Source organism: Bison bison, unplaced genomic scaffold, assembly GCF_000754665.1.
Source record: "Bison bison bison isolate TAMUID 2011002044 unplaced genomic scaffold, Bison_UMD1.0 scf7180017864037, whole genome shotgun sequence".
Classification (NCBI taxonomy): domain Eukaryota; kingdom Metazoa; phylum Chordata; class Mammalia; order Artiodactyla; family Bovidae; genus Bison; species Bison bison.
In genome coordinates, this window is record NW_011494609.1 from 11087239 (window position 1) to 11100570 (window position 13332).

Consider the following 13332-nt stretch of genomic DNA (forward strand, 5'->3'; position numbering starts at 1 on the left):
AGATTTAAAGAACCATGCTGTTCTTACAGCCCTTTTGTCTGGATGCGTGGAATCCAGGTTGACAGGAGAGCTGAGAGCCTGTCTTGCCCAAGTCCCTGTGCAGTCAGGGGAGGAAGGATCACTTAACTAGAAAACAGCTAGAATATTCTCTGTTTGGGAACTGGGAGGAAGGCAGTACAGATAATTTTATTGACTGGAAACAACGATATTTCCATCATCAATGGTACTGCTGATTTTTCCTATGACAAAGTATTTCATGTTATGTTGAAAATGTCGAAGACTGAGATAGGCATTTTGAAGACAAAACAGCGCACACGATCCTACCACCTAGAGTTATTGATGGATACATGGATATCACACACTAAATTATTCATCACACATGCATGCATGTACACTCACCCACACAGACACAGACACACAGCCTTTGATATAGAAGTTTGCTCGTGGTCACCTGTGGTGGCAATAATCTGGTTGCAGAGGACTTAGGCAATTGGGCAGTGGACGCCACCTGCCAGCCTGCCTCCTACAGAAGAGAAGGAAGCGAGCTGCCCTAGGGCTTCTCTGCAGAAGGGAAGGGAAAGAACCACAGCCTGGCTCATCTTGGGCGGGGGAGGAAGGGTGTGGGGGGGGTGAAAGAGTATCCAGGCCCAAACCTAGATTTTCTTTTCCTGCCCACACTCAAAACTGATCAGCCACCCCCAACTGCTGCAGGGAAAGTGGAAGCTTGGGCAGACCTTTGTTCTCCGTCTCCAAGATTAAGGAGATCATAGCCAAATGATGAAGCTTCCACAAGAGGTCGCTGCATCTTCCAACTGCAGTTGTTCTTGACTCTGTTCCTTCTCTGTTTTGTCGTCATTGTTTAGTCGCTAAGTACTGTGTGACTCTTTGAGACTCCATGGACTATAGCCTGCCAGCCTCCTCTGTCTAGGGGGTTTCCCAGGCAAGAATACTGGAGTGGGTTGCCATTTCTTTCTCTAGGGGATCTTCCCAACCCAGGGATCAAAGCAGTGTCTCCTGCATTGCAAACTGGTTCTTTACCACTGAGCCACCAGTGAAGTCTCACTTCTCTGTTACCCTCACTAATTGCACTTTGAATAGACATCATTCATCTATATCTCTTAAAGACTTCCTAAAATTTGTAATCCTGCCATCCACCATTTCTTGTATGTCCGTTATTTTCTTTAATTGAAGTACAGTTGATGTATAATGTTGTGCTGATTTCAAGTGAACAACAAATTGATTCAGTTACATATAGGCATATATACATATATATTCATTTCCATTATAGTTTATGACAAGATATTGAGAATATTTCCTATGCTATATAGTAGGTCTTTATTGTTTGGCTATTTTACACATAGTAGTATGTATCTGTGAACCCCAAACTCATAATTTACCTCCCCTCCTCTCTTCCTTTTTGTAACTGTAAGTTTTTTTCTATGTCTGTGAGCTTGTTTCTGTTGGTAAATAAGTTAATCTGTATCATGTTTAGATTCCACATATAAGCAATATCTGTCTCTGTCTGACTTACTTCACTTGGTATAATAATCTCTGGGTCCATCCATGGTGCTGTAAATGGCATTGTTTTCTTCCTTTTTATGGCTGACTAATATCCCATTTGTGTATGCAACACCTCTTCTTTATCCATTCCTCTGTTGATGGACATTTCGGTTGCTTCCATGTCTTGGCTATTGTAAATAGTGCTGCTATGGTCACTGGGGTGCGTGTATCTTTTCAAATTAGAGTTTTAATCTTTTCCAGATATATTTCCAGGGGTGAGGAGGATTCTGGATCATATGGCAACTCTATTCTTTAGTTTTGTAAGCGACAACCCTACCGCTTTCCATAGTGTCTGCATCAACTTACATTCCCACCAACAGTGTAGGAGGGTTCTCTTTACTCCACACCCTCTCCAACATTTATTATTTGTAGACATCTTGAGGCCATTCTGACTGGTATGAAGTAACATCTCATTGTAGCTTTGATTTGCATTTCTCTTCAAGTTTTCATTATCATAAACACTACTATGATGAGCATGATATGATATATCCTGTGATATATCTTTTGCCATTTCCAACAATATGTTTTGTGTTAAATTCCAAGAAGTAGGATTGCTGGATGAAAGCAAATGCCAAAATCTAACTCCTTTGTTATGCACAGTCAACATTGTCCTCAAGGAAACAGGTTAACATTTATTGTTTTTCCTGAACTGCACCTATATATCCATTTTTCAACTCTGGAATACATCAGTTCTTGAAACATCATTTTCAAGGGTGGGAGACAGGATAGCTTTGTGCTTTAGTCTGAGGGCGAGCCACTTCTAATGCTTGGAAACTCTCTCTGTGTGATTTCTCATCTGCAAGATTCACTTAATGATGTCTTTCTACTCCTCACCACAAACATGTTGGGTAATTGGAAAAAACCCTAATTTCTGAAAGTACTTTGCATGGTTCTAAAATAAGTAGGAAATGAGTGTTAATAAGCTCCTACAAAAATAGAATCTTATTTAAATATTGATGTAAACAACACACTCACTTCCTGGAATTTCATCATGCTGGGGATTTAGGGAGAATAAGTCACCCCCAAAATGAAAGCTTTGGATCAGGGCTGAGCCTTCTCCTTCCTTTGAGCCACTTTTCTGACTCTGCCCACCTCCACGGCCTTCTCAAGGCAGGGATGGTTTCCAGTGGTGCATTTTGCACCTTTTTCCCCATCGCCATGACCAATGCAGGTGATGTGGCTTTTTTTCTGCCGTCTCCTCTGTGATCTCCCTGTAGCTGGCCGTTGCCATGGCAGTGCTTCTCTCTCTCCAGCCAAGGAGGTCAGATGAACAGCTACTCCTGGTCACCGGTCACGTGTGTGCAGCCCACTCAGGCATCTCTGCAGACAGATGGACACAGAGCCCCACCCCCTGCTTTGGCTCCTGAGCTGACAGTTGGGGTTTCACCAGGCAGCCCCACAACTCATCATTCTCTCTTCAAACTAGCTAAGGGAGAATGTGAGGGAAGGTCAGGCATGAGCAAAGAAAAGCTGCAAACCAGAACTTGCCTTGTCTTGCTGCATAGGTTTGCATGACTGAAATCAGAGAGCCATTTTCTTATGTGTGACTCACGTAGAAAGGAGGGCATTCTCCTAACCAAAGCCCCCTCTCCAGCTCTGCTTGGGGTGATAGAGCTTGTCCCTGCCACCTCCGGGAGGATCCCCAAAGGCACCTCTTTCGGAAGCCGCAGCCATCTTGAGAGAATCTTTTCCAGCCCTACAGCCGTCTTTCCCTAAAGAAATGAGTTCATCACTTAAGCAGTGAGAATCCCCAGATGGAAGCTTCTAGAAGCCATAGACCCACTCATTTTTTATGGTGATGCAGTGCCCAAGGGGTTCCCAGGTGGCGCTAGTGGTAAAGAATCTGCCTGTCAATCCAAGAGACACAGGTTAGACACCAGAGATGCAGGTTCGATTCTTGCATGGGGAAGATCTCCTGGAGGAGGGCATGGCAACCCACTCTAGTTTCCTTGCCTGGAGAATCCCATGGACAGAGGAGCTTGGCGGGCTCCAGTTCATAGGGTCACAAAGAGTCAGACACAACTGAATCAACTTAGCATGCATGCAAGTGCCCAAGTCTAGGGCACCCAAGGCTGCCTCTCACCGCCCACTTGCTGAGGAAAGCAGCCCGTAAGGTGTAGGCCCAGGTCTTCCCCTACCCCATTACTACCTTGAAACTACACCAGGCTTCTCATGGCCCGAGCAGTGATGACCCTCCCTTTCTGCCACCGCCTCCTCGTGTGAGCTGCTCCTGCCCGCGTCTGGAGCCCCCTGAGGTCTATGCCTCCTCTTCTGTCCTCTCCCTTGAACAGCAGGTCAAGCGTCACGCTCTAGTGCAATGCCTCCCCTCTGCTGTCAAATTACTTTCTTCTCCACGTAGCTGTCTCCTGGCTTCATCCAGAGGCTTGGGTCTTATTTGCTTATGGGGCTGGGCTGAGTCACCCGGTGAGAGGCACTCCTGAACTTCTATCTCTGGTTCTTCATTGGAGAATTTGCCAAGGGTCTACCATGTGCCAGGTCCAAAATTGGGCAGAGACCAGGGTGTAAAAATGGGCAAAGAAGGACTGAGACACGATGACAGAGTCTACAACAACATGCTCATCTCTGACAGAAGGAGCCTGGGGAATTCCCTGGCATCAAGAGGTTAGGAAAGGACACTCATTTCCAGGGCACAGGTTCAATCCCTGGCAGAGGAACTAAGATCCTTCAAGCTGCCTGGTATGGCCAAAAAAAAAAGAGAAGTAGCCTGGGTGAGCAGAAAGAACATTCTTTGCTGGGCATAGAAGACCAAGACAGAATTTAGTTAGAACCAAATAAATTGAAGAACAGTTGATACCTAAATGGGGAGAGGATGAATTCATTTAGTGACTATCAAATAAATAGCTTACTCCTTTAAATTATTATTCATTCAGCATGTATTATGTGCCACGTGCTGTTCTGGGCGTCCAAGACACAACAATGAACAAATCAGCTTGTCCTGCCTTTGTGGGAAGGACCAAAAACAGACGTCCAGACCGGAGATGACCGGGGACTACCATGGGTTTGACAGGAAGGGCCTGCCCACCTTGTATTTTCAGCCAAACGGAATTAGTGGGCTTCCTAGGTGGCGCTAGTGGTAAAGAATTATCATTTTTCACAGAAATTTGCACTTGTCATGGGCTTTACCTATGGCTCAGCAGTAAAGAATCCTCCTGCAATGCAGGAGATACCAGCAACACAGGTTCGATCCCTGGGTTGGGAAGACCCCTTGGAAAAGGAATTGGCAATCCGCTCTAGTATTTTTGCCTGAGAAATCCCATGGACAAAGGAGCCTGGAGGGCTACAGTCCATGGAGTCACAAGTCAGACAGGACTAAGCATGCAGGCAGGACATAGCCTTGCCTAGAATAAACATTAGGAACTGTAAATGTAGTCCTCATTTATTACTCTTTTACAAATTGAATAGTTTCAGTTTCTATATAAAAAAAAATGCAGCAACTATTTATTTCGGAAAATCACATTCATCAGTAATTCTTACCTCTAGCCTGCTCTTCCTGTAGGAATAAGGTAAATATTCTGGTTTAAAAAAACAGAATAAAAAATTATCCTTTCTAGTTTTAGTGCAATTTCAATTCAAGACTGTTAAATAAATTCTTAAATGTTAAATGTCAACACAATTTTCAAATTTAGTTAAAGCAGTGGATACCTAATGGTTAGTCTTCAATCATGTCAGCATTGGGAATTCAGTCTGCCTTGGATTCTAATTTTATGAAATTGTCCTTTTGCAATGAGATGAGGATCCATGAAAAAAAAATTACAGCTTAGGCATTGTAAGGAAAGCACTAAAATTCTGGAAGCAGACTAATTTTTGTATCATTTTTTAAAATTGTATTTTATTGAAGCATAGTTGATTTATTTGTTGTTTAGTCACTCAGTCTTGTTTGACTCTTTTGTGACCGCATGGACTGTAGGCCACCAGGCTCCTCTGTCTGTGGGATTTCCCAGGCAAGAATACTGGAGTGGGTTGCCATTTTCTTCTCCAGCATCATTTTTTATGTCATTTTTACAGTGCTTGTCTTAGAATGTTTTAGAAACTTAAAGTAGAAAATTCAGCACCCAAACAAAAGCTCTTCCTAATTATATTGGGCAAAGCTCTAATGTGTGTAAAATTCTTTCAGTCTCTGCCTTTAATATAGATCCTATGACTGTATTTTAAGAGAGGAGAGGTCTGAATCCTTTCACGTCAGAGACTAAGCAGACTAATAAATAAATTACTAACAAACCACAGAAGTCTTGATAGACTAAGCCAAAAAAGCTTTGTATTCTTATAAACTGTCAGGTCTCTGGGACTTCAGGCTTCCCAGCTGATGCAAGCGGTAAAGAACCTGGCTGCCAATGCAGGAGACGTGAAAGAGATGGAGGTTTGGTCCCTGGGTCAGGAAGACCCCATGGAGGAGGAAATGGCCACCCACTCCAGTATTCTTTCCTGGAGAATCCCATGGACAGAGGAGCCTGGCAAGAGACCAAGCATACATACACACACACGCGAAACTTCCCCGGTGGTCCAGTGGTTAAGACTCCATGCTTCCAAAGCAGGGGATGTGGGTTCCATCCCCAGTCGGGGAAGTAAGATCCCACATTCTATGTTATGGAACCAAAAAAAAACAAAAAACAAAAAACACAATGTCAGGTCTGTCCTGGATACAGGGATTATCCCATGTCCCCAGACCACTTCACAGGGGAACTTCTTAAAATGCAAGACCAGACTGAAAAAGCAAAATGCCCCATGTTCACACTTAATGTTTTCTGATAGAATCAAGAGCATTTTTAAACACTCTCCTAGTGACTTTGTTTTTGATTATGAATATATCTCAACAAGAAAATGACAGCTGACTATTGCCAGCCAACCCCTTGAAAAGGCTACAACAAAGGACAAAGAATCCAGAATGGGAGGTACTATGCACCACTTCCGATTCCTAACCAGCAGGCGCCTTGTTCAGTCTGACTTTGCAAAATTAAATTAAAATAATCAAGCCTCAGTGTAGCCATCAGACCTCAAAATAATTTTTTTCAAGGATTTTTATGCATGCACCACGTACTTCTCGCTGATCACAGAACTTCTCCATGTTTAAGAGAAATCTCTTCGATGTGCTTTCATTGCATCTGATATGGACATATTCCTGCAGAAAGGGCTGGTTTTCTTTACTACTAGTGCAACATGGGAAGCCCCTCACCCTGAGTATAGAAATTAGCTTCAGCATTAGCATTGTCTTTGCACTGAAGAATCAATAAATCCAAGAGGCTGCAGGACCCCCAGAAAACTCACTGTCCCCGTGACCTGCTAGGGAGAGAGAGGAGTGCTCTGGGTTTCAGCATCCACACAGCGCTGCACTGATCAAAGCAAGGACTCACTCTAGACTTGGTTCCTAAGACCACACAGCTTTGATTGAGTCTGTTAGGAAAAGAGGGAAAGACTGATATGCAGATGCATGCCCGAGCCTGCTGTGACAGGTTCCCAAGCCGGAGGAGTGCTCGTAGGCCCAGGCAGGAAACTGGTGGAGGGAAAAGGCGGCTCCGACCTGCCCGGGGGTGTGGCGGCGGGGGCAGTCGTGTTTAGGTTTCCCCTGCGAAGGTGGACGTGGCTGGGACGCGGGGTGCAGCGAAGTGAGGGTGCATGGAAACTGCAGAGAAAGGCAGGACACAGATGTGCAAAGTTAATGTGAGGGACGAAAAGTCTGAAGCTCTGAAGGCTGCCATGTCTCCTTTAAAGAGGTAAAGTGAAGACCAGAACTAATGTGTAGGAACAGAATGGAAAGCTGGTGCCAGGCATCGTTGCTGGGCTGGAGGGGGTGGTTCAGGGACAGAGGCTGTGTCCCTAGTGAGGTCAGAGACCTGGTGAGTAGATTCCTGGGAGAGCTTCCGAGCAGAAGGGAGCAGCCTGCAGGCCCAACTGTCTACCGGTTTCTTGTAAATGTTTCCAGCTGCTGAGCAGACACCTCCGTACAATAGCCCCTCTTCTCTTCACATATATATTCCTAACGTGCAATGAAGCATCTTTCCTGGAAAACTGGCTTCCTTTCTTCGCCCCCTTGGGTTAACATTCTCCCCCATTCCTGCCATCTCCGACTGTGGAATGAAAGTGAAAAAGAAAGTGTTAGTCGTTCAGTAGTGTCCGACTCTTTTTGCAGCCCCATGGATTGTAGCCCACCAGGCTCCTCTGTCCATGGAACTTCCCAAGCAAGAATACTGGAGTGGGTTGCTGTTTCCTTCTCCCAGTGATTGAACCTGCATTCAGTTGAATTGAACTCCTGAGTCTCCTGCACTGCAGGCAGATTCTTTACTGTCTGAACCACCAGGGAACTTAGTAACAATCCCAGCACCCACTTCTTCCCACTTGTTGCCACTGTTTATTCCCAGTTCCCCCAGTGGCATTTCTCCTGCATGCATCAGTGGTCTCATAAAGCCTCAGTTGAGACAGGGTGTGACAGTTCCATTGCACATTATCCTCATCAGTGAAATTGCCCCTACTGGTGGGTCAGTGCTCTCAGGCACCGGGTACACCCTTTTCCACAGGCTACTGCAACAGTCCAAGCCTCTATTGCGTTCCTGGCACCCACCACTCTTCCCCTGACTTTGTACCTTATGATTTTGGTGAGAAGAGAGACAATCGGATTTGAACCTACTTTCTTCAAGGAGCAAGTATAGCTGGGTGTTCACTCACCCTGCTTCCCTGCCCACTGGGTTCTCCTCCTCTCATCCCAGAGGTGCTTGCCTTATGCCTCCCTCTCTCCAACACCTCCCCTCTTGCTCTGTCCTCTTGCTAATCTCCTGGGACCTTGTTCTTTCAAGTATACCTTTCCTTTTTGCGATTTGAATTTCTCCTTTGATGTGCTCCATAAAAACACTCAGTGAGAATAATCATCGTTACTCCTTGTATGTTCTAAGCATCATAACCCAGACATACATTCTATCATCCCATTATATGGAGAAGGAAACCGAGGTGCAGAAAAACTGTCACCCGCAAAACACCTCCAAGTTACTAAGCAAGGGAGCCAGAATTTGAACTCAGGCAGAAAGTGCCCATCAACTTAGCGGCTGCATTGTGACATCACTCAAAACTTCTTTCTCGGTTAAATGGAAAACACGTTTCCGCTAAATTGACTTTATTCTTTCCCCTTCCTCTTCTTTCCAAACCTTCAGTCTTGTTTCTGTTCCCTATTTTTGATTTCTCATCTCCCAGTGCTCCTCACTTTTCTGCAAACTGGCATCTCCACATCCACAGAAATGGCCCATTCACAGCTCAGCAGTGGTTGTAGAGCTATCTTCCCAACAATATGTGGTCACCCAGTGGGGTCTCTCCCTGCTGACCTCTGGGTTCCCTTTTGCTTCCACTTCTCTGAAGACACTTGAGTATGTGCTGTGTTATAATTTCAGCTTCCGTGTGCTCAGCCCATTGTTCTGATCAGACTGCAAACTCCTGCTGGACAAGGCCGTCTCCTCTAAGCTTTGCACTGTGTATGTAATGCAGGGTAGATTCCTAGTACAGAGTGATCGACTGTGCATGGCAGGCGATTGGCACCCCTATAACCACTGGATATAAGTTGGTGTGGATTGCATGCTTTTTTTTTTTTTTTTTCACTCCAATCTGCCCTCTGTGGCTACTGCCCCAGGTTAGTAAGTTTTCTCTTGGAAAGAGTGGAGAACTAAAACCATCAAAGAGAATCAGAGGCAGAAGAATCCTTTTTCTCCCTCCCCAGGTAGTTTGAGTCTCCTGAGGTGCTCCAATGCACATCACTAAACAGAGTCTCCAAAAGAACCAGAGGGATCTTCGTAGCCACTATAGACTTTGATCAAAGAAATGTTTCACCACTTTCTGTTTTACTAGTGTATTAACTTATGGTTTATTCATCAAGTTGTCAAAGACAAGGTGAGAAAGAATACAAAGATGTGTGTCAAAATTCACTTTTTCTAGAAGTGAGTGAGCACAGGGTGAATGTTGTGCACAGTGATTCAGCAAAATTGATTTTCCCACGAAAGCTGCTGTGGCGCTTCTTCTGGCCCTGAGTCCTGTTACATGGGTTTCAGTCCACACTGGAACCCATCTCTAACTGACCTGTGGGTTTTGGTCTTTCCAGCTCCTGACGGCCCACCTCAGGAAGTCCACCTGGAGCCCATCTCTTCCCAGAGCATCAGGGTCACCTGGAAGGTAAACCCAGCGAGCACGCATCCTCCTGGCACTTTCTCCGTGGGGGTGGGGTGGGGAGCCTTCACTCACATTAAGTATTATGAGGCCAAGGCATGCACACTTTTTTAACTTTTATTTTATACTGGAGTATGGTTGATTTCCTGGGCTTCCCCGGTGGCCCAGCAGTAAAGAATCCACTTGTGATGTAGAAGACATGGGTTCGATCCCTGGATTGGAAAGATCCCCTGGAGGAGGGTATGGCAACCCACTCCAGTATTTTTGCCTGGAGAATCCCATGGACAGAAGAGCCTGGTGGGCTACAGTCCATGGGGTCACAAAGAGTCAGACACGCCTGAAGCAATGAGCAGGCACGCATAGTTAATTTATAATGTTCTGTTCATTTCCGGTGTACAGCAAGTGATTCACTCACATGTAGGAAACTTTTGTTTTGCAAAGTTAGACTAGATACCTTTTTTACTAAAATCCAATCTTTGTATTTATGGCAGATTCTGTATCTACAGATTGTAGTTATTGGACCATGTTTTCAGTCTCTGAATCATGATTGGATCCTGAGTGCTGGTCTTCATGCAAATCGAAAACAGGCATGACCACACTCATGAAATTCATCCCCGTGGAAACATTTCCTAATTCCTCTTCCTAAATGCCAAATCACAGACTGTGTGGTAGACAGTTTGCCAGGTGGCAAAGAGGAGAGCAGTCCTGGTTGTGCCCCTAGCTGGCGGTGGCCTCGAGCATGCCCAGGGAGGGGAGCGCTGGGCCAGCTGCTGGCTGAGGCAGTGGTCCCCCGGCATGGCCAGCAGATATCGACTGCCTGCCAGTGAGCTCATTGCCAGCTGCTGGGACAGAAAGTCTGGGCCACTTGCTGGGACGGAAAGTCTGGGCCACAGTGCAAACGACCACACCACTCGGCATGCTGCTTCCTCCGGCATACATAGTTTTCACAGCCAAACTCTCATTGAAGGAAGCAGCGTTGACCGAGATTCTGGCCTGAACTCATCACAAACTAGCATGCTGGCAGCGCTGCCCCTGGGAGCCTACAGTCATTTAGGGGGTGGATGAATCGGCTTGGTTAATTAGTCACGCCCTCTGTGTGACCTTGGAGCTGACCACCTTCCTTCCCATTCCACTTTATCTAGAATGCCGTGGCTGGGTCAGAAAGTCTGCAAAGCCACACTTCCTTTTCCGCTTCTGGTTTCTGGTGTTGCACTTTGCACTTTTCTCATTTGCTTCTTCCCGCTTTCCTCACCCTCTTGCCTGTGTTCTCCCTTAGCGAAGGTAAGAGCCGCAGTGAGGTCTTTAACCCACACACCTCTCGTCCCCCTGAAAAACCTCATCCATTGCACCTCTTGCTGTGTTTCTTTTTCTTTTCTTCTAGCATCAGCTGTTTCATCAAATGACTAGCCTCTATACCACTACTACTAATAAAGGATTTTCAGGCTGGGATGGACACCACCTTGGATGTAAACACACATCAGTGGGGCCAGCCCCTTTGTGTGGGCTTTTTACAGGCTTGGCCCCTGAGCTGTCATCCCTGTGGGCAGCACACTGTCTGTTCAACTGCTCAGACAGGGCAGGCTGAGCTGGGTGGGAGGGGGCCGAGGGTCTTTGTGAGGACATCCACCAGCCGTGAGCATCACTCGCCTTGTGATGAAAGGCGCTCAGCAGGCCCCAGCCCCCCACACAGCCCGGCCCTGCTGCAAAGCGAATGCTGACTCACTCTGTCTTGCGTTCAAGCTTGGGAACTTTCCCCCACCAGCCCGCCGCATTCTCTTGCATTTTGCCACTGAAAAGACCAGCTATTACAGCGGGCCCTAGAGCTTTCTCTGTCCTGCAGGAGAGAAGTGTCTGTCCCCAGAGCTCTTATAACTAAAAATAGAAACTTCAGAGGCTTAAAAAGGTATTGTATCCCTTCTGTCTCTATAGAGAAGCAGCAGGAAAAGTCAGTAGATTGCAGTTAAATGTCTTCTGAATGTCAAAAGAATGAACGAGTTGTGGGCTTTTGAAAGGAGGCCTTGCCTGCATTAGACGAAACCAGCCGCACTGTCCTATTCATGGAACCTTGATTTAGTCCAGGGTGGCGGGCTGCAGACAGAGACATGGTGATTGAACCACTGAGTGGAGGAGGGGCTGCCCGCGGAGCTGTCATTTCACACTGGCCTGATTGTGTCATGCAAGTGCGTCACCAATTCAATCTAACTGTAGGCGATACTAAGTGATCCAAAGTACCGTGTGTTGCATAAAATAAGCCTTGATTTTATGGTATCAAAGCTCCAGATTTACATTTTGTGTAAAGAGGCTGATAGGAGGGACTTCCCCTGGCAGTCCTGTGGTTAAGACTTCACCTTCCAATGCAGGGGGTACCTACTGGTTCAATTGCTGCTCAGGGAGCTGAGATCCCATATGCTGCACAGCCAAAAAACCAAAGCTTAAAAAACAGAAACAACATAGTAAGAAATTTTAAAAAGACTTTAAAAATGGTCCACATCAAAAAAGAAAAAAAAAATCTTAATAAAAGAGGCTAACTGGAAAGGAGGAGAAAGAAGGAAGGAAAGAAAAAGAGAGACATTGTATTAGCTGAAGATGTGCTAGTTCCTCAGAGGAAAGAACAGCTCTAGGCTTTAGGGAGGAATATATCCAGTTTAGACATTAAACCTCCTGAAGGTCAATGGTAAGCACACAGGAAGATGCCCAAGAACTTGTCTGTACGATGGAAGATGAAGAAAATTCCATGGACAGAGGAGCCTGCCAGGCTCCACTCCATGGGGTTGCAAAGAGTTGGATACAACTTAGCGACCAAACAACAGCAACAATCCGAAAAATACTTTTAACTCTATAGAGTGCCTTATCTTCCTAATTCCAACAAATCAAGGCATCATTACAACCTAGTCTATATTTCAGAGATGAACTCTTCCAGGGGGAAATGGCTTAGTTTGTCATTTAAAAACAAAATTGCCTTATTGCCAATGACCTTCATAGCAGTGCTATAATAAACAGCAGATGCCGCTTGACTTCTACATCCAGTACAGCAGTAAAGAATCTGCCTGCCAATGCAGGAGATGCAAGAGACACCCATTCGATCCCTGGGTCAGGAAGATCCCCTGGAGAAAGAAATGGCAACCCACTCCAGTATTCTTGCCTAGAGAATCCCATGGACAGAGGAGCCTGGTGAGCTACCGTCCATGGGGTCACAAAGAGTCAGATACAACTGAGTGACTGAGCACATAGCCAAGGTGGCAGGGAATTTCCCAAGATCTGAGGGCTCCTGACTGTCCAATGGAGCCCCTCCAACCCCCCCACCCCCCACCCCTCTCTTGGCTATCTGACTTTGCTGGCTGGGCTTATAAGCAATAGATGTGCTAATGTATGTAAAATGCCAAGATTGTGCTTGTGCATGGAAAGGTTCAACAAACCTTTCAGCACCTTCCAGCCTCATGCTATAAATGTGACTAGCCCGAGCAAAGTTAAAGGAAATGAAGTAACCCGTCCACTTTTACCTACTACCACTTTCTTTCCAGATTGTAAAATTAACCTCCACATAACTGGGCATTAAGTCGACCTCCTTGCTTCCGCAGTCAGAGGAAATTCAAGAGCTGCCTTGGAATTAGTTTT

General features: G+C 45.8%; 1 protein-coding gene across 1 annotated transcript in view; it reads left to right on the forward strand.

The window, feature by feature from the left end:
* The window catches only part of DSCAM (Down syndrome cell adhesion molecule), an 853542-nt gene that overhangs the window by 707649 nt on the left and 132561 nt on the right, over positions 1-13332 (forward strand). The window contains exon 17 of the mRNA XM_010835014.1: positions 9653-9723. Coding sequence (XP_010833316.1) covers positions 9653-9723 — 71 coding nt within the window. The remainder of the gene's footprint in view (positions 1-9652; positions 9724-13332) is intronic.